Consider the following 23,368-nt stretch of genomic DNA (forward strand, 5'->3'; position numbering starts at 1 on the left):
AGGCACACGCAGTGCCGCAAGGGCCACCGGCGCGGCGAGCGCTCCCCTTAAGAAGGGCGCAGCACGCACTCCGCGCTGCACCCGCATTCTGCCCTTCATCCGGACCCAGGCCCCGCTCTCCTATGCTTGGCTTTTACAGGCCAGGCTGTCGGCTTCTCACACCCACGCGCTTCGATGCGGTTCCAAGGGACCAATCCGACCGCCCCCTAGCTCGAAGGCCACGTCACAGAAACCCACTATCACGACGCCCTCGCCAGAGCACTCCGCCGGTTCCCGCGCCCTGGGCGCAGGCTTCCGGCGGAAATTCCTCCCGCGGGGGCGGAGCACCGGTCCGACCTGGTCACGCCTCTCACTTACCGATTTAGCCAATCGGGGCCTCGCTTCTTGCCGGGTGCGCAGACCCCTCCTCCAGTCAGCGCGTGTCATCGTTGCTCGGGCAACAGCGTCCTAGAGGCGGCGAGTGGGCTGGGCTTCTGTGGACGCGCGGCCTCGGGTCCGCGCGCTCTGCGGTGGCTCCGCGAGGTGGAGAAGCGACAAGGGGGCTCGGGTAAGGCGGTGCGGCCTCGGAGTCCCGACCCGCGCGCTAACCGAGGGCAAGAGGAGGGTCGGGGCGGGCGGCTCTGAGGGTCCCACAGCCCGGGCGGAGAAGGCTGCGGCTCACCGCTCACCCAGGCACGCGGAGCCTCCTGCCCTCAAACGTGCCAGTGGGCTGGTGACTCGCTCACCGGGGCCGCACGTGTGTCAGCCGGCGTCGCAGGCTCCGGCGCTACCGCGGTCCGGGGTGCGGTCCCCGTGCCGTGGGCTGACGTCATATTTGGGGAAGGCCGACCACGACGTGGGAGGTGGCGACCTCTTCCTCCCCGCCTCTGTGGAGGTCGCACGGGAAATCTGTGGCAATGCCTTCGCTCACTCCAGTTTCCAGACTGTTCCGTGCCCTTCGTTTCACGGGTCGCCACAGCCACCTCGAGGACCATTGCCTCCCGCTTGTAGACGCGGAGCTGAAGCCTGCGGCGTGAAGGGGGTTGTGCACACTCACCCAGCCAGGGAGCCGCAGAACCGGAGTTCAAGCCCGGCGTTTGTGTCCCCTGCCAAGAATCTCTGGCCTTTCTAGAACATTCTTTGTCCTCAGACCACACCCAGTTATCCTTGCCTCCCTCAGAAATTTCGTCTGGAAAGCGCTTTGTGAAACGCCCTGTTGCCCAGAGCATCCTTACCGTCGCGGGCCGAGGCCCCCCTGGCCTCCCCTCGACCTTCTGTCCTTTCCTCCGCCCCTAAAAGTCGCTGCCCCTCAGACCGCCTTGTCCCTGTGAAAAGGACTCTTGCTCGAAAAGCGCGGTTTAATAACGCTTCTTGAGTCCTGTCTGCCCCTAAATGGGTGGACTCTCAGAAATGCTGTGAATGAACTTGACTCACACACCGTGGTCCCTCCAACTCTGTCCTTTATCCATTGCCTTCCATTCCATAAAGATTGACTGGCTCGGGGCGGGGGGGGGGGGGGGTCATTCAGAAGCGGAACAGGCTTGGCCCCTTGGATTATCTGGGAGCATTTCCTTCCCACTCCACCCTGCTGCAAGCTTCCTGAGGGCACGTGGGCTCTTTTGGTGACGTGTGCTCTCCCTTTCCCTCCACCTTCCGTGGGCTGCTTGGCTCAAGGGAGGCGCTTACTTGAGACTTGCAGTTTGCTCTCCAACTTTGGCCCTTTCCTGCCCTTTCACAGGCGCCCACCTGATCCCCCATGCACGGAGATCTCTCCAGCGCCCACGCTGTGACTCCTGCAGCTGACCGGCACATGGACACGGAACCAGCTCCAGGACGATGTTCAGGGGGCTGGTGCCTGCCCGGCGCAGGAAGCCACTGGGAGGCCACTGGCTGTTGACAGGACAGCCGCTGTAATACAGCTTCTTCGCAGGTGTGTATTGAGGTTGTATCGAATGCTGGAGGTCAGCAGTCGGTGTGCGCCCCCGAAGGTCTTCCTGGATGGCTCCTTCGCCTGCCAGGATGGTCCAATGTGCCGTACGAGGCGCGTGAGGAAGTGCGAGAGGCCCAAGATGCTAACGCTGCCTCCCTCCCTTCAGATACCGCGAGTGAGCTGACCTTTTTGCCAACCATATTTAGGTATAGGCCTGCACCATCATGGAGATTGGATTCTTGTAACTCTTAAATATTAATACACCTTCATCGAAATGCTACACCATTTGGAAGAGGAGCTTCAAAGGAAAGAGACGTGTTTGAGAAAAGCCTGTAAACAGAGAGAGCCCATGAATATGTTGTTTCTAGCCCCAAAGAGCTTTGGTTTCTACCCTTTGCCTCTTGGTTTTGACCTTTTACTGTCTCTTTCCTGGTTGACGTTGTTTTGGGTGCTCTGGTTGTTTTTCTTCTCTATACCTATTTATCTGTAGTTTTATGACTTCTGCTTCTGCTTCTAGCCCTACGGTGACCACTGCGACTCCTGGCTAGTACTTACCGAGCACTTACTGTGTTCCAGGCACCGCCCAGGGCCTCGCATCCTTTTTTAAGTTTAGTCCTCACTACCCGTTTCCAAAAAGGAACAGTTCCCATTTGGTAGTTGAAGGAAAAGGGACTCAGGGAAGTTAAGGGCCTTCCAAGCTGAGAAATGGTAGAGTGTGCCTTGTACCCCGGGTTGCCTGATGGCAGGACCTCTGTGTTCTTGACTCATGCTTCTCACACTCAGATATTTATCTGCTCCCTAAGTCACCTGAGGCTTGGAGATGACGCCCAATAATACGTATAATATGGTAAAATAAACACATGTTCACCAGGATCGCGGAGACTACAAGTAGAACAGGAAAGTAACATCATGGCGGCGGGGGTGGGGGAGAAAGTATTCTGACTGTCCGTAATGGTTAACACAGTTAGGGTGCAGACTTAGTTGTGAGCTTCTTGTTAACTCAAGAAAAAAGAAAATGGTCGCGGGGGAGTTGAATTTATTTTGTTCAGGCAAATAAAACATTTTTTAAAAAAGATTTTCTTTATTTATTTGAGAGAGAGGGAGAGCAAGCGAGGGGACGAAGAGGGACAAGCAGACTCTGCGGTGAGCACAGAGCCCAGTGTGAGGCTTGATCTCACGCCCCTGAGATCATGACCTGAGCCTAAATCAAGAGTCAGACACCACTCAGGTGGTTCACCTGAGTGAACCACCCAGGTGTCCCCGGCAAATAAAGCATTTTAATTCATCTGGAAAACTAAAGCTTTTGTAACATGTAGGTCTTTATCACAAAGGCTGGGCAGGGCTTGGTTACTACAAGGACTGAGGAGTAGGCTCCGGCTTCTCAGCGGTTAGGGAGAGAATGTGGACTACTGAAAGGACTGTGGATGGAAACTGTTTTCAGTAACACCTTCTCAGTTTTATCTCTACCCCCCGCCCCCGGGGCTTTGTAAATGCTGGTGTCCTGTCCCCTGGGTCCGTTTCAGTCATTTGTTTGCTCACTTACTCAACAGTTGTTCACTGAGCACCTGCCGTGTGCCACTGCAGTGATGGTCATGTCACTGTCCTGATACTTTTCTTGCCTCCGCCCTGTCACTTTCTATGGCTGGGTTTTTTCCTGGACTGACTTTGGTTTGCCTTCCCTTATGGTTTTTATAAAACCCTGAGAGGATGCTCACCACTTACACTGTGGCTGCCCACCTGCTTCTGCGCCTCTCGTGTGTGTTCTGTACCTTCCCAGGACTTAGAAAATGATGGCAGTTACCAAATCATGAGTACGACCCGCTCTGTGTCCGCTGCTTTGGGTAAGGTTATCCATGACCCTCCCGCAGCGTGGACAGCGTGGCGCTGAACGATTTTTGGTTCCCTGGCCCTTTGAGAAGCTGGGGAAAGCAATATGTCCTCTCTCTAGAAAGTTCATTCCACAACACCTTTGCATTTAATCTCCGAGGGTTTGAAGGTCTGCGAAAGCACACACGTGGACCGTGTCCCTAGATTCCAGGTTAAGAATATCTCCTTCAACGAGAGACGTTGTTTCCATGTTGAAGATAAGGAAACCAGGTCAGGAAGAGGTTAATTAACTTGTGAGTTGGACGGTAGGTGGTGGAACCAATTAGACTGGCTCTAGGCTCTCTGTTTTTTTCCCATTGTCCAGAAGTGTAGATGCTCCAGAAATGACTGACGGGGTGTATGGAAGGATAAAAAGAGAACTTTCTGGGGTATATGTCCCAAAATATGATAAAACATCCATATGATACCAGATTAGAGAAGGAGAAAGATTTTTCTCAAGTATTCAGATTTAACTGCCAAAATCTTTTTGTTGCTTGCAACTTTTTCCAAGTGACAATCTCTTCCCCCGCCCCCACCCCGTGATACTAGTTCCAACAATTTTTGCTTCTGATGCCATTTCTGTTTGGCTGCACACATTTCTTACTCTCGTGTTGAATTATGTTTTCTCTGGATGCCAAGGCAGATGGATGGCACTTTTGTTATGATTCTGTTATAAATAGCATCTGTTAAAAACTGGACATTAATACTTCTCTGGCAAATAAACAAATGTAGCAGGGAAATAGCCCTCCAATTTTGGTTGCCTGTGGCTGAGAAGTGTATGTGATGGGGTCTGTGACTTGGTGCTTTTGGTGGGGGCATTGGTTTTATGAGCCTTCTTAATTTCTACCTCACCAAGTTCTGAAGTAATTTTTTGGTTAAGGTTCTATTTTGAGGTAATCTCTACACCAAATGTGGGGCTCGAACCTACAACCCCGAGATCAAGAGGCACACGCTCCACCCCCAGAGCCAGCCAGACGCCTCTAATGTCATTGATGAGTGTCTCAGAGTTCTCTTTATTTGGAGAGCCTAAACTGTGGGTGGCGTGAAGCCAGAGATGACCTACACGTCCGAGTGCTGTGCTCCTGCCCAGGGCACGACTCAGCTTCTGGAACCAAGGGTAAGATTAGCCCAGCCTTCTTGCCCTCACCATACTAGGTGTTGTCTGCTGTGGTCCATCGAGAACAAAGCTCAGTGTGTTGAGTGTGAAGCGGTGAGATCAGCCCATTCCTCCACTGGAGGGCTCACCGACCAGCAGGGGCCATGGATAAACGGCCAATAGAAAATTCTGGAAGCAGAGAATCAGAGCGCACAGAGTAGTAGGGCTAGCAAAGGAATGGAATTACAGTACCTTAGACCTTTTCGTCCTTTTCTTCATTAAATAAAACACCCGGCAAAACAAAACCATGAGACCAGATTCTCTGTAAAAGCTCAATTAGTTTCAGTTAAAGAAGATAGGAAGGAAGCAGGAGGGACAGCGCCCTCCGTCTTGAAGGGTGAGCTGCAGGGGGCAGGCCAGAGGGGTGGAAGGAAATTGTGGCAAAAGCATGAGCCCGAGCTTGGGTGGGGAAGGACAGGGCCTCTGCGGAGGTCTGTGTGAAAATATAGGCTACATGGAGCGCTGGTACCTTGTGGTCACTTAGGGCCGGTTACTCGTGATGGGAATGAAGGATCTTTTCCCCCACAATCAGGGGTTTGACTTCAGTCTGGATGCTTTGAAGAAGTCTTGCATTTTTTTCCTCTTTTAAGCTTAAAACATTTTTAACTCTTTTTAAAAATGTTGCAGGATCAGTACAGAAAGTTCCTCTGTGCCCCCAGTCTTCCCCCTACCCACCCCGGATAACATCGTACAGAAGAACCATAGCACAGCCATGGGAATCAGGACAGCACTAGGGACTAAAGCACGGACTGGATTCAGGTCTCACTAGTGGGACATGCACTCATTTTCTTCTCGGCACGTCATTCTGGGAGATTCTAACACATATATAGTTCCGCATGGCATGTTTTTAAGGCAGGGAAGAACACAACTCTCTGTGTGCGTGAGAAAGACCGATCATGGCAACGGGGAGCATGGGTTAGAGGGAGAAGGGGGGCCTGGGACACATGTGCAGGGCTGTTCCTGTAACCCACAGGAGTGAGGGCGAATGCAGCCATGATGTTAGTGGTGGGGAGAGGCAGGGAATAGTAGATCGAAGAGTGTTTTACAAGTAAATCGACAGCTCTTGCCAGCTGCTCAGAAAGAGAGCTGGAGGCCACAGTTAAAGGCAGAGATTTCTGCCTTGACTTACCAAGGTTTAGGAGCAGAAGCAATTTCATTCATTCACTCAGTGAGTTTAAGCACCCTTGGCCGCTAGTTCCTGGCCCAGGATCCGGAGGTATACAGATGATGTGAATTCACTTGGCCCTTGCTTTACAGCCCTCTTTACAGAGACAGGCATTAACCGAATACTCATGCGGATAGGTAAGTCATTCCAAACTAGGCTGAGGGCTACGAAGGAGAGCAGAGGTCGCTGTGGAAGTGTGTAATGGGGACATGGTTAGTGGGGGGGGGCGCCGAAGGAGGCTCCCTGCGGAAGTGTCATTTGTACTGACGTCTGAAGCATTGGTTTTGGGGGGCAGCAGCAGCAGCTCCTGGGAACTTTCCAGCGAGGCATGTTCCCAGGCCCCCACCATCCCCATGATCTAGATCTAGGATTGGGATCTGGAGCTGGAGCCCAGCGCTCTGTTCCTAACAAGCGCTCTGGTGGCTCTGATGAGAACCAGTGATCTTTGCAGGGAGGAGCGCATTAGGCAGGCCCGAGAGAAGGATCAGTGGTCTGGGGACAGGGTGTTGGGGCGGGGGGTGCTACCGCACTCAAAAACAGAGCTTCCACGTAGGAAGGCCACATCAGAGGGACGGCCAAGGGTCACTGTGGCTGAGGCTCAGGGAACTGGGAGAGGAAGACAGCAGGAGGAGCACGGAGTCCTGCACAGGCTCGCGGCAACCGTAAATGACTTTGGTTTTAATTCTCAGGGCAATAGGAAGCAGTTGGAGTTTTTAAAGCAAGGAAGTAACATGAGGACATCAGTATTTTAAAGTAATTATTCTGGCTGATGTGAGGAAACTAGAGGGGGACCACAGTAGGCTTACATGTGTGATATTGTGTATTTGTGTGTGTGTGATATGGGCAGATGAGTGGTGGTCATACTGTGCTGACGTAAGTTCACTCCCCTGGGAAACCTACAATTTAGTATGAATTCATGTAGAGGACCTGCCTGAGGTTTTGTTTTAAGATTTTATTTATTTGACAGAGAGAGCGCTCGCAGGGAGAGCAGCAGAGGGAGGGGAGAACCATCTTCTCTCTCCTTCCTGCTCAGTAGGGAGCCCGATGCGGGGCTCGATCCCAGGACCCTGAGATCCTGACCTGAGCTGAAGGCAGCCGCTTCACTGAGCCCCCCGGGCGCCCCTGCCTCAGGCGTTTGACGAAATTCTGCAGGAGCTTGCAAAACCCGTTGATTATTCTGCAGAGCCGCGGGCTCCATTCTTGCAGCCTGCTAAGGTAAATAAGAAAATCTGCCTGCCAATCTGTGCTCACTCATTGCTCTCTTATTTTTCAGAATCCACAAATTCAGAAGTCATTAATTTTGAAGGAAATGAAACGAAGTAGCACCAAAACGCATGAAGCCACAGTCAACAGCACAAAATCCTGCAGCACCAAGGCCAGGTGAGCTGCCTCTGTCTCCTGAATGCCGGTGTCCACCAGCGGGACCGAAGGGAGTGTACGGTGTCCACTGGTGGGGTCAAAGGGGGCGAGTGCGCCCTACAGGGCTGGGTGTATGACCTCCCTGGAGAGAAAGTGCTTTACAGGCTGATCATGATCCTGGGATCGCTCCCACCCCGTTTGTGTCATTCATGCAGAAGGTGCATACTAAATGCTGATTTGGGAGCCAAAATGGTCTCGGAACTTACACATTTATCGTATTCACAAGCATCAGCGTATACATCTTAAAGCTGAATGTCCTTAATTCGGGGCTCTACGTGATGACAGATACTCAACAAGTCTGGGGCCATGGAAGCGGGCTCCCCTGCGGGGGGACCGCAAGCCGGGTTTGTCCGTGGCCGCATATGCTCCGTTCGCCCGATAGGTGGCAGCAGCGTCAAAACTTTCGCTGAACTCCGGAGGGGAAAGCATCGCGACTCTCCCTTGCCAGCATCCTAGGACTTGCTCCGCGTCTACACTATAAATAGGATGTGTTAAACGCTCCTTGTCTGCTCACAGGAGCTGGAGGAGAGCGCGTAATGGTTTCCAGCTCCTACATTTTAAAAGGCTGCCAGGGAAACGGTTTCTGAGATGGGAACAGCTGTCTGACAGCCGACGTGCGGTCAGTTCTGACACAACTATGTTGTCGCCTGTTGCCGTGTCTGCCATCGTGTTAGGCGTGGGGGTGTCTGAGAATGGTCATTAGGTAAGAGCGAATTTCTGTGACACTTCCTGACATTAGGTGTTTGTGTCTGGGATTGGGAAAGCACGTCGCCAACAACATGGTGTAAGCTTTTCCTCCAGGATCTGTGCTCCCACTGAGAGAAGTTATCCCAAAACCACAACACTCAGTTCAGTTAAACTTGACCTTCCTTAGTTTTTGGACCACCGTGATCGGATGTAGCTCCTGGTATCGTGACGCTAATCATCTCAGGGGAAGACAATTACAAGGGCCTTAGGTGTCGATTGAGAGCTTTTGGGCCACGGTCACGGGTTCTCGGGGGTGGGGGAGGCTGAGAGTGAGGAATCAGGGGTGATGCTGAAACTTGGGCCCTGGGAGGCAGGAAAGGAGGAAGATGACCCTAACGGGTCCAGAAGTAGAGGGACGAGTGTGCGTGTGTGCGTGTGAGTGTGTGTGTTGGGAGGAGAATGCTGTTGCGTGACAGGGCTGAGAACATCCTTCATGCATTAATTTGAGAAATATTTCCAGTTACCTTCCGGGTACTCTGGGGCTGGGGGCGCAGAGGCGTAAAAGCCCCATTTTATGTCACGGAGCCTGTAGTCCGCGTTGTCATTCCCCACACTTGACTGTGGCTTCCAACCGTGGGGAGAGCGGTGCCAGGGAAGGACCAGCGGTGATGAGAGGCCGCACAGGAGCACACAGACAGGGTGATCGGGGAGACCTCTCCGAGGAGGTGACGGTCATACCCGGGTCTGTGGGTGACAGGAGTTCGCTGGGGAGAGAGGCCCTGGGCCGTAAGAGGCCAAGAGGGGAGCCTGAGGAAGCAGGAGCTGAGCTAGGCCATGGCTGCCTGGGGGCCCCATAGGCATGTTCTTTCCAACATGCCACGAGATGTTTATCAAAGAGCATTTAAAATAAAAGAGATCGCTGCCTCCCCCACACCACGTAGCTATTTTCGTCCCATGTTGTGGACCCTGTTCACACGGGAAAACACATTTCTTTATTACTGTGTTCATAGTGTCTACCCCACAGAGCTTTTTCTCTTAACATTGTCCTAAACACGTTTTTCTGTTTCAATATATTTATAATCATTATTTATACTACTCCGTTAAAGCATATTAATGTTGAGAGGTTTGTGTTAAATTTCGAATTTGATTTCTGAGTGTGTGTGGGTCTGTCTTGTAGTGTGTGTGTGTTGGGGGCTTAGGCTTGCAATTTATGCTGCAGGAGAAGGTACTGGTTAAAGTGAGGTCCGGGAGGAAGGTGAGAGCCGTGTGGGGCTGTGGGGACAGCGTGAGTGGGGGGCCCTTGGTGGAGGATGTCTGTGGCTCAGACTCGTGGGGCTGCAGGCCCTAGAGGCAGGTCACTTTTTAACCACAGATTTTTCTGCTAAATTGAATTCAGTTGACTGGCTAAATTGTTTTTTACGATACCCTATCATTTGGAATATATTTCTAAATCAGCTTGCATTCTTATAATCCCTATGTTTAGAACAGTAGACGAGGGGTTGCCAGCAGAGTCTAGAATATTGAGGGGAATATGAGGCTGAGATGGGGGAGGTGGCACAAGCCCCGGAATCCTAATATATGATTAGATTATTATGGAGATGATTTGCTTTTAATTTTCTACATGTTCTTTTGAGTAGGTTGCAGAAGTGTTAGACTGGCAAACGCAAGGTGTCCCTTCTAGAATACTGACAGGGTTTTCATATTATTCTATCAATATATGCAAACTTCATTGTTCTCATATATTTGTTTTTGTGAGAAGGCACACAAGTCACTCATGCATCTGTGCAAGTACACGCACACACATGCATGCACACGTGCGGGCACGTGCTCGCACATACACACCCCTGGCACAACTGGGCAAAAAGCCTAGCATTAAAATCAGCAGAGCTCAAGTCTGGGCTTCATGAGTGAATTTGGCTCTTTATTTATCTCTTTTCTTTTATTTCCTCTCCGGTTTAATTTCCCCACCTCTAAAAATATGGGTAATGGTATCTGACCCGAAAGGTCGCTACAAGTTTGATGTTTAACGGAGGGTTGGCAAGATAGCTGCTCAGTTATAGCTAGGCGAATCTACTAGAATCACTTCAGTTTAACATTTGTGATCTTTTACTTCATTTTGATATTGAGCAGGAGACTTTACAGAGCCTCCTTCTAAATCTGTAGACTCATACATCAACTTCAGGGTCCCCTAAGCACTGGCCTCAGCCTGTTAAGGCACAAATGGCCGGGCCACCACTCCCAGAGTTTCTGACTGGCTGGGCAGGGTGGGATCTGAGAAAATGCATTTCTGGAAAGGTTCTAGGAGATGCTGATACTGCTGGTTAAGGGACCACATTTTTTTTTTAAGATTTTATTTGTTTATTTGACAGATATCACAAGTAGGCAGAGAGGCAGACAGAGAGAGAGGAGGAAGCAGGCTCCCTGCTGAGCAGAGAGCCAGATATGGGGCTCGATCCCAGGACCCTGGGATCATGACCTGAGCCGAAGGCAGAGGCTTTAACCCACTGAGCCACCCAGGTGCCCCAAGGGACCACATTTTGAGAACCACTCTTTAAAACTACATACGTGTCTGTGTGTCTGCTTCAACCGCCTTTCAAAACTATTTTTTTAAAGGTGCAAAGGAAATACATTTCAAAATAAAAAATCAGTAATAATTTAAAAAAACCCATGTTATATCTTCCTGAGGAATCTACAGATGGACTAGCTCTTTCCCCGTTGAGGTGACCTGAGGACGGCATCTCTTGGGAAAATTCCCGAACCCCGGAGAGAGAGTGATTTAGTTCAGGTTCTCAGCCACTCGAGGACAGGAAGTCCCTGCATTCCTACCTGCTACCTCAGAGTCCTTGTCCATGCAGTGGGGATATCTTCACCTGTGCCTGAAAAACGTGGCGTTCTCCGAAAAGTCCGAGTTCAGACGGTGAGCTGCTAGAAGTCAGGGGGTTCATACTTCTCCTTCTTTCCCTCCACCTGCGTCTGCACGGGGCCTGCCGAGTTTGCCGAAGAATGAGCGGGCCGCCCGAGGATAGTTGCTTGGAAAGATTTCATCCCATGACTGCTGAGGTCTGTTCGTGTTGTCAGACCTACCTGGGTCTGGCGGTCTGGAACTGGAGGAGACCCACCAGGTCATCCAGACCGTCCTCCCGCTGGAAGAGGATTATTCCCTGCAGCGTGCTCAGTAGCATTAGGAAGAATTACTTTTCATATGATTATTTTTTTTTTATGCTGTCTTCAACTAAGTGTTTCTTGAATTGAACCGCTTTGTATTCAAGTAATAAAATGCACAACAGGCAGTACATTTCTGGGTGATTATCTCACTCCTCAGGTGGTGTAATAAGGCACGAGGCCAAAGCCCTGGCATGCCTTATTGTTATTAGGAAGGGAATTTATGGATAAAATAAAGCAAGTGGTTATTTGCATCAGCAATCACTGCAACCAGGAATGCAGTTACAGCGGGGCGTCCCCGCGGGCTTGCAGAGCAGGGGTGAGGCTGGGGGACGAGCGTTCCTCACCAGCCCCGCAGCTCGGGGAGCCAGAGCCACGTCCTGCAAGGTGCTTGTTAGGGGTTGTGTCAAAAGCAACAGGAAGACCTTGGTCATGGTGACTGGATGAACTTGACCCGTGGGACGAGCTCTCCTCCCGGACCTGGCTCTTGTCTCACCGGCACCATGGGAAGCCCAGTACGTGCTTGGCTCTGAAGAGGCTTTGGTGCTGGGTTTTCCTAAATCTGAAGCATATTCCCTGGCTCTGAGTTAGTCCCCAGTAAGGGCTCATTGAATTAATGTCTTTTTTTTTGTTCTTGAAATTCTTCATGAGCCTGAGTTTCTGGTCTCTTCTCTTGCTCCGGCCTGTCCGGTGATACTGGGACTTCCCATCACCTGTGGGGCTCCACTCAGAGCAAGATGTGCACGTGGTGTCCCTTCTTCCAGCACATGCTCGCCCCTTCCTGGATCCCACTCACTTTTCCAAAGCCCTGCCCCCAGTTACATCCAAGGCTCTGCCTCTCCGGGGCCTGGCCCTTGAGTTCCTGCCCACGGAGCTCAGATGTGGTCCTCCTGGTGGTCCTCCTGGTGGTCCTCCTCCTCCTCCCATCCTCCCCGGCCTTCTCTTCTGGATGGCTTCTCACTTCGTCCTCTCCCGAATCCTAGACGCCTCTCCTGTCCTCACTCGCTGCTGATGGCCCGACATCCTGTTTCATGGAGGAAACAGACGCGAGCCCCAGGGAACACCCTACCCTACCTGCTTGTCACCGTGTCTGTGTCCTCTGCCTTCTCCTTTGTCATGAGCCACGGACCAACTGTGCTCCTAAAAAAGGCTGATCCAGGAGATGAGATCCTGTCTCCACTGGTGAACCCATGGAACTGGCAGCTTCTCCTTTCCGTCCTGCTTTATTATTTTTTGCCTACAGAGAATCGCTACTGGGAGTATCCACTCGGGAGCCCCCATTCTCCTGATTTAAAGACATTCTTCCTTGACCCTCCCGCCCACCCCAGGCACCACGTCGTTTCTCTGCTTTACAGCTGGGCTTCTTTCCCTCTGAGTTTACTTGTGACTCACTTAGGCTCCCCCACAACTGCCCAGTTCCCCCAGTATGGCGTGTCTTGGGGTTGTAGGTACCACCCATGGGGCTTAATCCACATGATTCTTGGTCCTTATCTTCCCTGCTGATCACTGTGGCGTTTGACACCATCTCCCCCTCTTGAAACCTGTTCCTCACTCGGTTTCTGGGACACTCCAGTCTCCTGATTTGCTCCGTTCTCACTGGCCGCTCTTTTTCGTTTTTTGCTAGTTCCTCCTCATCTCCCTGGACTCTGAAGGTTGGAGTACCCCCAAAGCTCGGCTCTGGCATGTTTTGTCTTTTTACACCTGCTTTCTCAGGGGGCTGACCCCATCGTGCCTTATATCCATTGTATGCGGACCGTCCCCACACTTGCATCTTCAGTGCTGGTCTCTTCCCCGGAACAAAGGCTCATATACCCAACTGCTTATTCAGTATCCCCCGGGGAGGTTAACAGATGTCTCCAACTTAACACGTGCAGAATGGAACCCTTGATCTTCCCCTCCACACCTGTCCTGCTTGGGTCTCTCTCATCTCAGTTAATGACTACTCCTTCCAACCTTTCTCCTGCGTGCCAGATCAAACCTTAAGAAAATCCAGCTGACCCTGCCTTCAGTCTGACTTTTCCAACACTTTCACCGAAACCATCTTGGTCCAGGCCACCATCTTCTCCTGCACGCATAATTTCGGTGCATTTGGTCCCCTCTTTCCTCCCCTGCCCCTTTAAGTCTATTCTTGATATATAGCCAGAGGAATCCTTCAAATGCAAAGGCAGATCATTACCCTGTACGTAACTCTTCTCCGCGTGTAACCCTCCAGAGGCTTCACATATCACCCTCAGAGAGAGGCTCATTGTCACAGGAGCCCACTCGGGTCCTCTGTCTGGCTTCCTCTTGCTTCTTTGTCCTCTTAATGGCATTTTCCCCTTCCTGGTCTCTGATCTGTGCTCAGTGTTATCTGTTCTCTTCTCCAGCTCCATTTATCTTCACAGTACTTGTTCACAGGTGTCATTTACTTAATTACTGTTTGTCCTCCAGTACTAGAATATAAGGCCCATAAAGCCCATGATTTTGCCAGTTTCGTTCATTGACCCCCAGACTTCTAGAAGGAAGTTCAGTAAATGTATTTTGACTATATGAACACATACCAAGCCGTGTTCTTCTAGAAATTCACCCGTGCTGTGATCCTAGGGTTCAGTTAAACTTAATCCAGTTGAAGGAAGATGTATGTGGGACTCTGCTGACCCTCACATGGCTTCAGCCCTGGTATGGTCCCTGCCCACAGAGACCTGTACAAATGAGACAGGTCTAGACCAATAACATGCCAGGCAATCAGGGACTGCCCAAAGAGAGGTAGACCAGAGCACCAGCTGGTGTGTATTTCTTACACATTAAAGAAAAAATTCTGATTCATTTCTTGAACTCTGTAAACTTAAATTCTTAAAATCTAGGGCTTTAGAGCTAGTTTGATTCTTTATGCTGATATAGTGCCATGCACGTCCATCTGTTTTTGAATATTAAGTAATTACGCACTTACATTTAACCCTGAAGTCTACTAGGAGAAAATTCTTCACTAAAACTTCCTTGTAGAGCTAGAGCTGGATACCTTTTATTTCCTTTTCTTACCTAATTGCTCAGCTAGAACCTTCAGTACAATGTCGAATGAAGTGGTGAGAACAGGCATCCTGTTCCCCCTCATTTTAAGGGGAAGGCTCACTGCTTTTGTTCTTCTACCCTTCCGTGTGATACTGACTGTTGCTTTTTCACTGGTGCTTTTTGTTGGGTCAAGGAAGTTCCCTCCTATTCCTAGATTATTGAATGTGTTTATCATGAAACAGTATAAGTTTTTGTGAAGTGCTTGTTCTACATCTATCGAGATGGTCATGTTTTCTCTTGATTGTCTTAATGTGGTGTATTATAGTGATTGGTTTTTATATGTTCAACCACCCTTGAGTTCCTGGGATAATCTTACCTGGCCATGACATCTAATTTTTTTACATGGTGTTGGATTCCATTTGCAAGTATACTGTTGAAGATTTTTCCTATATTCCTAAGGAATATTGGTCTTTAACTTTCTTTTTTTCTGATGTCTCTGTCTGGATTTGGTAATACTGGCCTCATAGAATGTGCTAGGAAGTGTTCCCTCTTACTCTTTTTTGGAAGAGTTTGTGAAGGATTGGTTGGTTTTTACTTATTCTTCTTTAAATGTTTGGTAGAACTTAACCAGTGAGCCCATCTGGTCCTGGGCTTTTTTTTTTTTTTTTTGTGAAAGTTTTTGACTTCTAGTTTAATCTCTTTACTTGGTGTAGGTCTACTCAGATTTTCAGTTTCTTCTTCAGTCAGTTTCAATAGTTTGTAGCTTTCTAAGAATTTTTCTAGTTGGTGTAGACTAGCTGATTGGTGGGCATGTAATTGTTCATAGTATTCCCTTATCCCTTTTGTTTTGTGAGATCAGTAGTAATATTCTTTCTTTCATTACTGATTTTCGTACATTGAGTCTTTCTCACTTTTTTATTGGAGAGTCTAGGTAAAAATGTATCAGTTTGCCGATCTTTTCAAAGAACTACCTTTTCATTTTGTTGGTTTTCTCAATTTGATTTATTTCTGTTCTGATCTTTATTATTTCCTTTATTCTGTTTATATGGGATTAGTTTACTCTTATTTTCCTAGTTTCTTAGGGAAGGAGATTAAGTTATTACCTTGAGGTTTTCTTCCTTTTAAAAACACTATAGGCATTTACAGCTATAAATTCCCCTCCAAGCACTACATTCCCTAATTTTTGGCATGTGTGCCTTTGTTTCTATCCACCCAAAAGTATTTGCTAATTTCAGTTGTGATTTCCCCCTCTTTGATCCTTTGGGTTAGTTAAGAGTATGCTATTTAATTTCAATATGTTTGTGAATTACTCAATTTCTTTCTGTGATGGATTTCTAATTTCATTCTAGTGTGGCTAGAGAACATACTTTGATTATTTCAATATTTTAAAATTTATCAGGACTTACTTTATGTCTTAACACATGATTTATCCTAAAGAATAGTCCATGCGCACTTTAGAAGAATGTATATTCTACCATTGCTGGGTGGGTGCTGGTTAAGTCTAATTGGTTTATGATGTTGTTCAGGTCCTCTGTTTCCTTGTTTTTCTGAATAGTTGTTCTATCCACTTTAAAGAGTAGGCTTTGACATCTTCAGATGTTATTGCTCAAGTGTTTGTTTCTCAATAAGTTTTATTGTTTTTTGCTTCATGTAGATTGGGTCTCTGTTATCAGGTGTGCATGTGTTTATGTTATCTTATTTATTCTTTCTCTAATAGTTTTCTTTATGTAAATTTGCATTTCTGACATATCATTCTTCCTTTTCTTTCTTTTTTTTTTTTAAGATTTTATTTTATTTATTTATTTTACAGAGAGAGATCACAAGTAGGCAGAGAGGCAGGCAGAGAGAGAGGGGGAAGCAGGCTCCCCGCTGAACAGAGAGCCCAATGCGGAACTCGATCCCAGCACTCTGAAATCATGACCTGAGCAGAAGGCAGAGGTTTAACCCACTGGGCACCCCAGTTCTTCCTTCTTTCTGAAGAATTTAAATTTTTTTTTTAAAAAAAACAGGCCTGCTGGTGTCACATTTCCTCAGTTTTTGTTTGTCTAAGGAAGTATTTATTTGTCTTTAACTTTTGAAGGAAACTTTTGTTGGATATAGAATTCTAGATTGGTGCATTTTTTTTCTTTCTATACTTTAGATATTTCACCCCACTCTTTTCTTGCTTTTATGGTTCCTAAAGATAAGAATGTATGGGCCTTTCTTTCTTTCTCTCCCCCCCCCCCCTTTTTTTTGCAAGTCTCAGAAATTCTTTGTTGGAAACTAGACACTTTAAATAACATGGTAATTTTTCAAATCATATTCGTTCCACTTTTCATGTTTTGGGTTTTGTTTACTGACCTTTCTAAACTAACTTTGTGAAATCTGTATATTTTATGGTGGACAACCACTGAAGTGTCTGACTGGTTAATTGAGTGGTAAGCTCATGGCTGGACAGAGATTTCCTTAAATGGCTGCAAACAGTCATCTTCCAGGCTTTGCTGAGGGGCTGTTGGTGGGTGCTGGCACTTTCTTCAGTCCTCTGCCAGGGAGTTTACGATTCTTTCTTTGGCTTCACTTCCTGCTTGTGCAGAGCCTCAAGGTAAACCATAGGTGAGACTATAGGGCTGCTCAGTTCTTCCTGAGCACTCTCACTGCCCTCCGCATGTTAGTGGCTTTCTAGATTCTAAAGAATATGTGGGAGCTTCTCAGAGCCCCTGTGGACATCTCATTCCCCAGATTGCCCTTTAAGGTTTTTGGTTAGTCTATTATTTGCTCCATCTATTATCTTGTGTCTCAGGCAGCTAGAAGGTTTTGTTTTGTTTTAAGATTCATTTATTTGATAGTGAGAGACACAGCGAGGGAGGGAACCCAAGCAGGGAGAGTGGAAGAGGGAGAAGCAGGCTTCCCTCTGAGCAGGGAGCCTGATGTGGGGCTCAATCCCAGGACCCTGGGACCATGACCTGAGCTGAAGGCAGAGGCTCAACCAACTGAGCCACCCAGGTGCCCCAGCAGCTAGAAATTTAGACAATAGTCATGTCTGATTTTTTTTTTTTTCAACAAATGCCTTTCAATAGTTTCTGGTAATGGGGCTTGAAGGAGCTCCAGCCCTATTCTGCCCTTTCCAGTAATGGGCAGGCTGCTAGGTTTTTACTGGAATTGCAGGCTTTTGGTTTCAAGGCCACTCCTGATTTAGGGGCCAGGTCAGGGGGACAGGGGAGTTGAAATGCCACAGAACTTGATGTGTGTACTCAGGTTCTGCCATATTTCTTGACTAAGGGATCCCTAGATTATTTCAAACCTTTGGTTAATTTCCAGAGTTCTGAGAAAGTTGGTTCTGACTATTTTCTGTTTTCTTACAACTTTCACGGAGGAGAGGATTTCCAGAGGTTCTTACTGCGCCATTTTTGGTGCTGTTGTCTGCTGCTCTGCCTCTGACGGTGCTGGGTATGCAGTGAGAGCGTGGAGAATCCAAACCTTCCACCCTCACTGCCCACTGAAGAAACGAGTCAGTGGTAGTCAAAATGCTGATGAATTTTCCTATCTGAGAACTTCCTTATTTTCCCATCTTTGAAAACTATTGGATCTGCTAAAAATAGGTATAAAATCACGATTTTGTGTTTATTTTTGGAAGAGTTTTTGGAACATTGGCAAGAAGAACATTGAGAGCCTCTGGCTGTCCTTTCAGAAAGGGAATAGATAGGAGGTCGGCCACCTTCCTAATGTGTACTTGAAGATAATGTAATCTGTTCTCTTTTATGTCACAGGGATTTAATGCACAAAATGGCAAATGTAACAGATTGGCATATTTCGTATCCTTACACACGGAAGTTCATGAATTTAAGACCTCACTCTTCACCATGTAGAGTGTATTCAAGGAACGGTTTCCAAAATATGCTTAGACCTTTCTCTTCAGGTGAGTATCATGAAGAAAATCCACCAACAGTAGGCTCTGTACAAAAGCTTCGCCTCTCATTTAACCATAGGCGATAGAGCTACAAAGTAGATTCTGGTATTGTCCCTATGTTCTTGATGGGGAAACTGAGACAGAGGGTGATCAAACAACTTGCCCAAAAATTACATAGTTTTGAAGAGACAGGGTCAGGATTTGAGCCCAGACAGCGTGATTCCAAAACCCGTGGACATAGTACTGTGCTGTCTACTAGATCTCCTCACTTAGTTTTTCTTAATTAGTAGACATTTTTTTTTGAGCAGTTTTAGGGTTACAGAGAGATGGAGCCAAGGAACAGAGAGTTCCTGTACACTCCTCACTCCCCACCCCCAGTGTCCCTCATTGTCAACGTCTTGCATTATTGGTGACGTGCCGTTCTCACCGCAGATGAGCCAGTATCCGTCCATTGTCATTAACACAAGTCTGCCGTCCAAGGTAGAGTCTGTTCTTGGTGTTGCACTTTCTCTGCGTTCTGATAAACATTTACGGACACATTTCCAGCATTACAGTATCACACAGAATCATTTCACTGCCCTAAAAATCCCCTGTGTTCCACCTATCCATCCCTCCCTGCCCCTAGTCTGGGCAACCACTTGTCTTTTTACTGTCTCCATAGTTTGCCCTTCCAGAAGGTCCTAGAGCTAGAGTCATGCAGTATGTAGCCTTTTCAGATGGGCTTCTTTCCCTTAGCGGTGTGCAGTTAAGGCTCCTGCCTGTCTTCTCATGGTGTGATTGTCTACTTTTTAATCTCTGAGTGATATTCTCATATATGGATGTACCACAGGTCGCTTATCTCTTCTGATAGAGAGTTTTTGGTTGCTCTCATGTTTTGGCAACCATGAATGAAACCTCAATAAGCATTTTCGTACAGGTTTTGGTGTGGATGTAAGTTTTAAACTCATTTGCATATCTCCATTTTAAAGCGCTAAAATTTAAGATAATTATTTCCGTGAAGTGTATGTCATTTCATCCCCCGCTTCCTCCTTTCCTGACCATCTTCTGAGCCCCAATATGTGACAAGAACTGTCACAGGTACTGAGGATAAAGAAATGGGTCCAGTAGAGGACCTGCCCTGGAGGCGCTCACAGTCTAGAGGTGGGATAAAGAACTTTAGTTGTGTGTTTGTCACACGAAGTGAACACGGTGGGCGTATACCCTGTGGTGCCAGGAGGCCTCAAAGGGGACACAGGCAAGGATACACTGAATTCCGCCCTGTGATGGGGGCAGGCATTGCAGTCAAGTCTGTACTGGACACCGTGTTTCCTCACCGGGCAAGGCTTGAATCACGCGGTCACAGCCATCTACCGGGGAGCCTGGAAATACAGACCTTGGGATGCCGGACTGTCTCCCCAGATTTCAGGGTCTCTGGTTCTACAAGAGGAGGGGGGAATGGACAGTGGGGGCCGGCTAGCAGCTTCCAACACCATTCCGCAGGTCTGTGTGTACACTGGACTTCGGACACATCTCAGTTTCCCTTTTGTACCTAAAGAGAAGTCCGGGGTGAAGCAGGATTGCTGGGTCAGAGCTGTTGCCACTGAGGCTCTCGAGGAGCTCCCCCACACTGCCCGTCAGAAATTCGTGCCTGGGCAGCCCCAGGGGAACATTGGAACGTGTTTGTCTCTAAGAATATTCTCAGTTACATCTTGTCCATTTGATATGCAAAGAACATTCCGTTGTGATTCCATGTGCCTTTCTTTGACAGTCAGGGTAGCCACGGTCCTCTGGTGTGTCAACTTCCCGTCTGTCTTTTGTGAACAGCCTCACTGATATCCTTTGCCCGTTCACCTGCAGTGGGTCTTTCCAGGGCTTCATAGGTGCTCACTCTGTAGGGAAGATACTCCTCCGTCATCTGCCTTCTCGTGCCGTCGGCGTCTGTTTTCCCCTTTGTCATTTGCCTTCCATCCTTACTGATGGTAATTGTCAATACTGAATGATTTTTTCTTGTTTAAATGAAAAGTCTCCTAGCACCACCTGTCCCCCCAGAGGTGGTCAGTGGGAAGCGTTCGGCGGGTCTCTCTCTCATACCTGCACGTGTACGTGGAGGTGACATATTTGTGTAACTCACGTATTAAGTAAGCATGGCTCACAGGGTGAACCACAGATATGAGACCCCCTGTTTCCTTAAAAAAATTTTTTTTTAAATTTTATTTATTTGACAGAGACAGAGAGATCACAAGTAGTCAGAGAGGCAGACAGAGAGAGAGGAAGGGAAGCAGGCTCCCTGCTGAGCAGAGAGCCCAATTTGGGGCTTGATCCCAGGACCCTGAGATCATGACCTGAACCGAAGGCAGAGGCTTAACCCACTGAGCCACCCAAGAGCCCCTAAAATGTTTTTTGCTTTATGTTCAAACATGAAGAATTTTGGTTGACCCGACTTTCTATTCACCAGGCTTTTCTCCTATCACGTACAGTCTGTCGTTAAGCAGATCAGACGAGCTTTTCGCTTCTGATACTGTATTTTTAATTTCTAGCCTTGCCGTGGGCTTTCAAAAACAGTTTGCTTTTCTCTGCTGAAATCCCCCCTACACGCTGCGTGTTGTCAAGTTTTCCTGTAATCTCTTGAATGTGTTTACCGTTCCTGCCTTAAATACCTGATCATTTCTCCATCTGTTCTCTCTCCTGATCTTCTGTTTTCTGCTGTTGATTAGGTCACCTTTTCTCATTTCATTTGTCTTATAATTTTAAAAAAGACTGAACAGCAGATATTAGTGTGAAGCCCAGTGGAAAGAGAAGTGACTGGTCAGGCCAGGAAAGGAGCGTCTCTTCTCTCTGGCTTCCTGTGAGCTGGCCGGGCGCAGGTTCGTCTCGGACTGAGCTGTGTCCAGATGTGGTTGCGGTTGCCCCTGGTTTCTAATACTTCTCTTCAGCAGGTCTTGACATCTGAGCCCGGCTGAGATTTCAGGACTTTCTACTTCTTTACAGCCCCCCTGCTGGTTTTGGAGGATTTCTGGGGGGTTCTCTTTGTCCTCCAGAGGCCTGTCTTTGCCCTGCTGCCTTACCCCGAGGCCACAGTGGGCCACTGAGATGCGCTCTGGGAACGCCCGGGGTCCTTAGAGGGCCTCGGCTCCATCCTCCCCTCCGCCCATCCTTAGCCTTCGGTGAACAGCTTACACTCCCGTATGGGCCTGCCCTCCTGGGGCCACATCACGCAGCTCTGTGCCTCGCCCCCAGCTCTGGTATGCCCCTTGAACCCCCACGGGAAGGCCCGAGAGGGTGGCCACCGACTCGCTCTGTGATTGAGGCCCCGGCCTGCGAACCCATCACACCTGTTCACCTGTGGTCACCAAGCAGCATGTTCTTTTTTCCTCCCCTCAGTCCGGAATGGATGTGCTTTACTTCCTCTGACTCTGCAAGGATAAAAGCGTCCTGGGTCCTTCCTCTCTGAGGAACGCCTTGTCCTCTCTGGAATTTAGGTTCTTTGCGCCCCTCAGTTCTCTCCGTGGGTTTGAAAACTATATAGTTTAGCTCATCCGACTTGTTCTCATCCTGAGGATGAGAGTGACAGTCTGTTGTGACTTTGTATATTCTAAACGGATGTAGACAATTTTGTTAAATTGCCCTCCAGGAAGATTTTATCAGTTTCTACTCCCACCAGCGGGTTATGCAAGTTCGGTTAGTGCTTTCATTTTAAAAAATCTGGGAAGGTGCATTAGGCACGTGAAAGAACAAGTTTTTCCTTCAAATGTCACCGAGTGTCAAACAGTATTTCTGATACATTTAAAGTAGAGTTATTGATTGCAAAGATGGGGCTTCTTGGAAGGCAACTAAAAGTACACCAGAGGAGTCTGAAAACAGATTTCCGGGTGGACTTGACAGGAGCGCCCAGCCCCTCATCCACAACCCTGGAAGCAGGAGGAGCAGCTCTGGGCTGGGTCAGCAGAGGGAGAAATCTTGTTCCCCAGCCCATGTGGAATCAGGCGGCTCCTCCCTATGGATCAGCAGCTTCTGGGAGTCCAGCGACAGTCAGGAATGGAGAGGGGAGCATGGCAGGACCCCTGGGAGTCTTGTGGGGGATGTCAGACTCTCCTCTCCCCGAGCTGTGTGCTTAGTCCTCTCCCCCGCATCGGCCCTCTCCCAGGTGAGCTGCTGCTTCCACATCCCTACGAACCATGGGTAACCAAAATGAGAGCCATGAGAGCCCCGTTCGGACTTGCCTCCTGAGCTCCAGATCAGATCTCCAGTGGCCTAGCAGACCTCCCTGCTTGGATGCGCCATCTGCTGGACGTCTCGGACATGGGCCCGCCAACCCGATCCCTTGATTCCTGGGGTTCTCCGTCTCAGTTAATGGCACCATCATCTACGTAGTGTTTCTGCCCAGCCCCCAGTTAGCCTTGGTTTCCTCCTGCCTTGCCCCTGCTGAGCCAGCCAGTCAGCAAAACCTCGTCTGCTCTGGGTCTAGACTGCCTAATCTGTCTGCTCCCCAACACCTCGCACCCAGGGCTACCCCCTGATTTAGGCCACAGTCAAGTCTTCTTGGATCCTTGGAATTGCCTCCTCTCTGGGCCTCTGTTCTCATTTCTTGCGCCTCTAGAATCGACTATTTAGCAGCTCGAGTGATTTGTGAACACAGTATATGTTAGAGGCGATCACTGCCGTGCTTCAACTCTCCAGAGCCTTCCTGTTGCACATGGAAACCCCGGTCCGTGTGCAAGCGTGGAAGCGTCACCTGTCCCGATCTCAGCAGTTTCTGCCCTCCATCTCACGCAACACACATGTGCTCTGTCCACCCTGGCATTTTGCTGTTCTGGGTACATCAAGCTCATTGCGGCTCAGGGACCCTTTACCTGTTGCTGTGTCCCCTCCAGCTTCCCGTCTGGCTGGCTCATTCTATCATTTTGGTTCAGCTCATCAAGCACCTCGAGAGGACATCCCTGACTTCACCTAAAACAGCTCCCGCCTCTCTCTACCCCGTTCTTTCTTACTGTCCTATAATAGCTACCACCACCTTTATTCATTTATTTGTCATCTGCTGCTTGTCGATCCTCTCCCCTGCACATTCTAAGCTTGTGACGGCGGATCTCACCTGTCTTGTTCACTCTAGTCCTTCAGTGCCTAGAGCAGTGGCTGAAATAAGATGGGAGCTCA

The 23,368-nt window shown here is 48.7% G+C and overlaps 1 protein-coding gene and 1 long non-coding RNA gene across 2 annotated transcripts in view; both read left to right on the forward strand.

The window, feature by feature from the left end:
• The first annotated feature begins 437 nt into the window (after nucleotides 1–437).
• On the forward strand, nucleotides 438–7,468 carry LOC132020438 (uncharacterized). The gene is made up of 3 exons (XR_009404965.1): nucleotides 438–547; nucleotides 1,718–1,909; nucleotides 7,370–7,468. It is a non-coding gene; the product is annotated as an uncharacterized LOC132020438 (long non-coding RNA).
• A 10,637-nt stretch (nucleotides 7,469–18,105) lies between these two features.
• Nucleotides 18,106–23,368, forward strand: part of EFCAB6 (EF-hand calcium binding domain 6) — a 201,548-nt gene continuing 196,285 nt past the window's right edge. Inside the window, exon 1 of the mRNA XM_059404572.1 lies at nucleotides 18,106–18,247. Coding sequence (XP_059260555.1) covers nucleotides 18,106–18,247 — 142 coding nt within the window. The remainder of the gene's footprint in view (nucleotides 18,248–23,368) is intronic.

This window comes from Mustela nigripes, chromosome 6, assembly GCF_022355385.1.
Source record: "Mustela nigripes isolate SB6536 chromosome 6, MUSNIG.SB6536, whole genome shotgun sequence".
In the NCBI taxonomy this organism is placed as follows: domain Eukaryota; kingdom Metazoa; phylum Chordata; class Mammalia; order Carnivora; family Mustelidae; genus Mustela; species Mustela nigripes.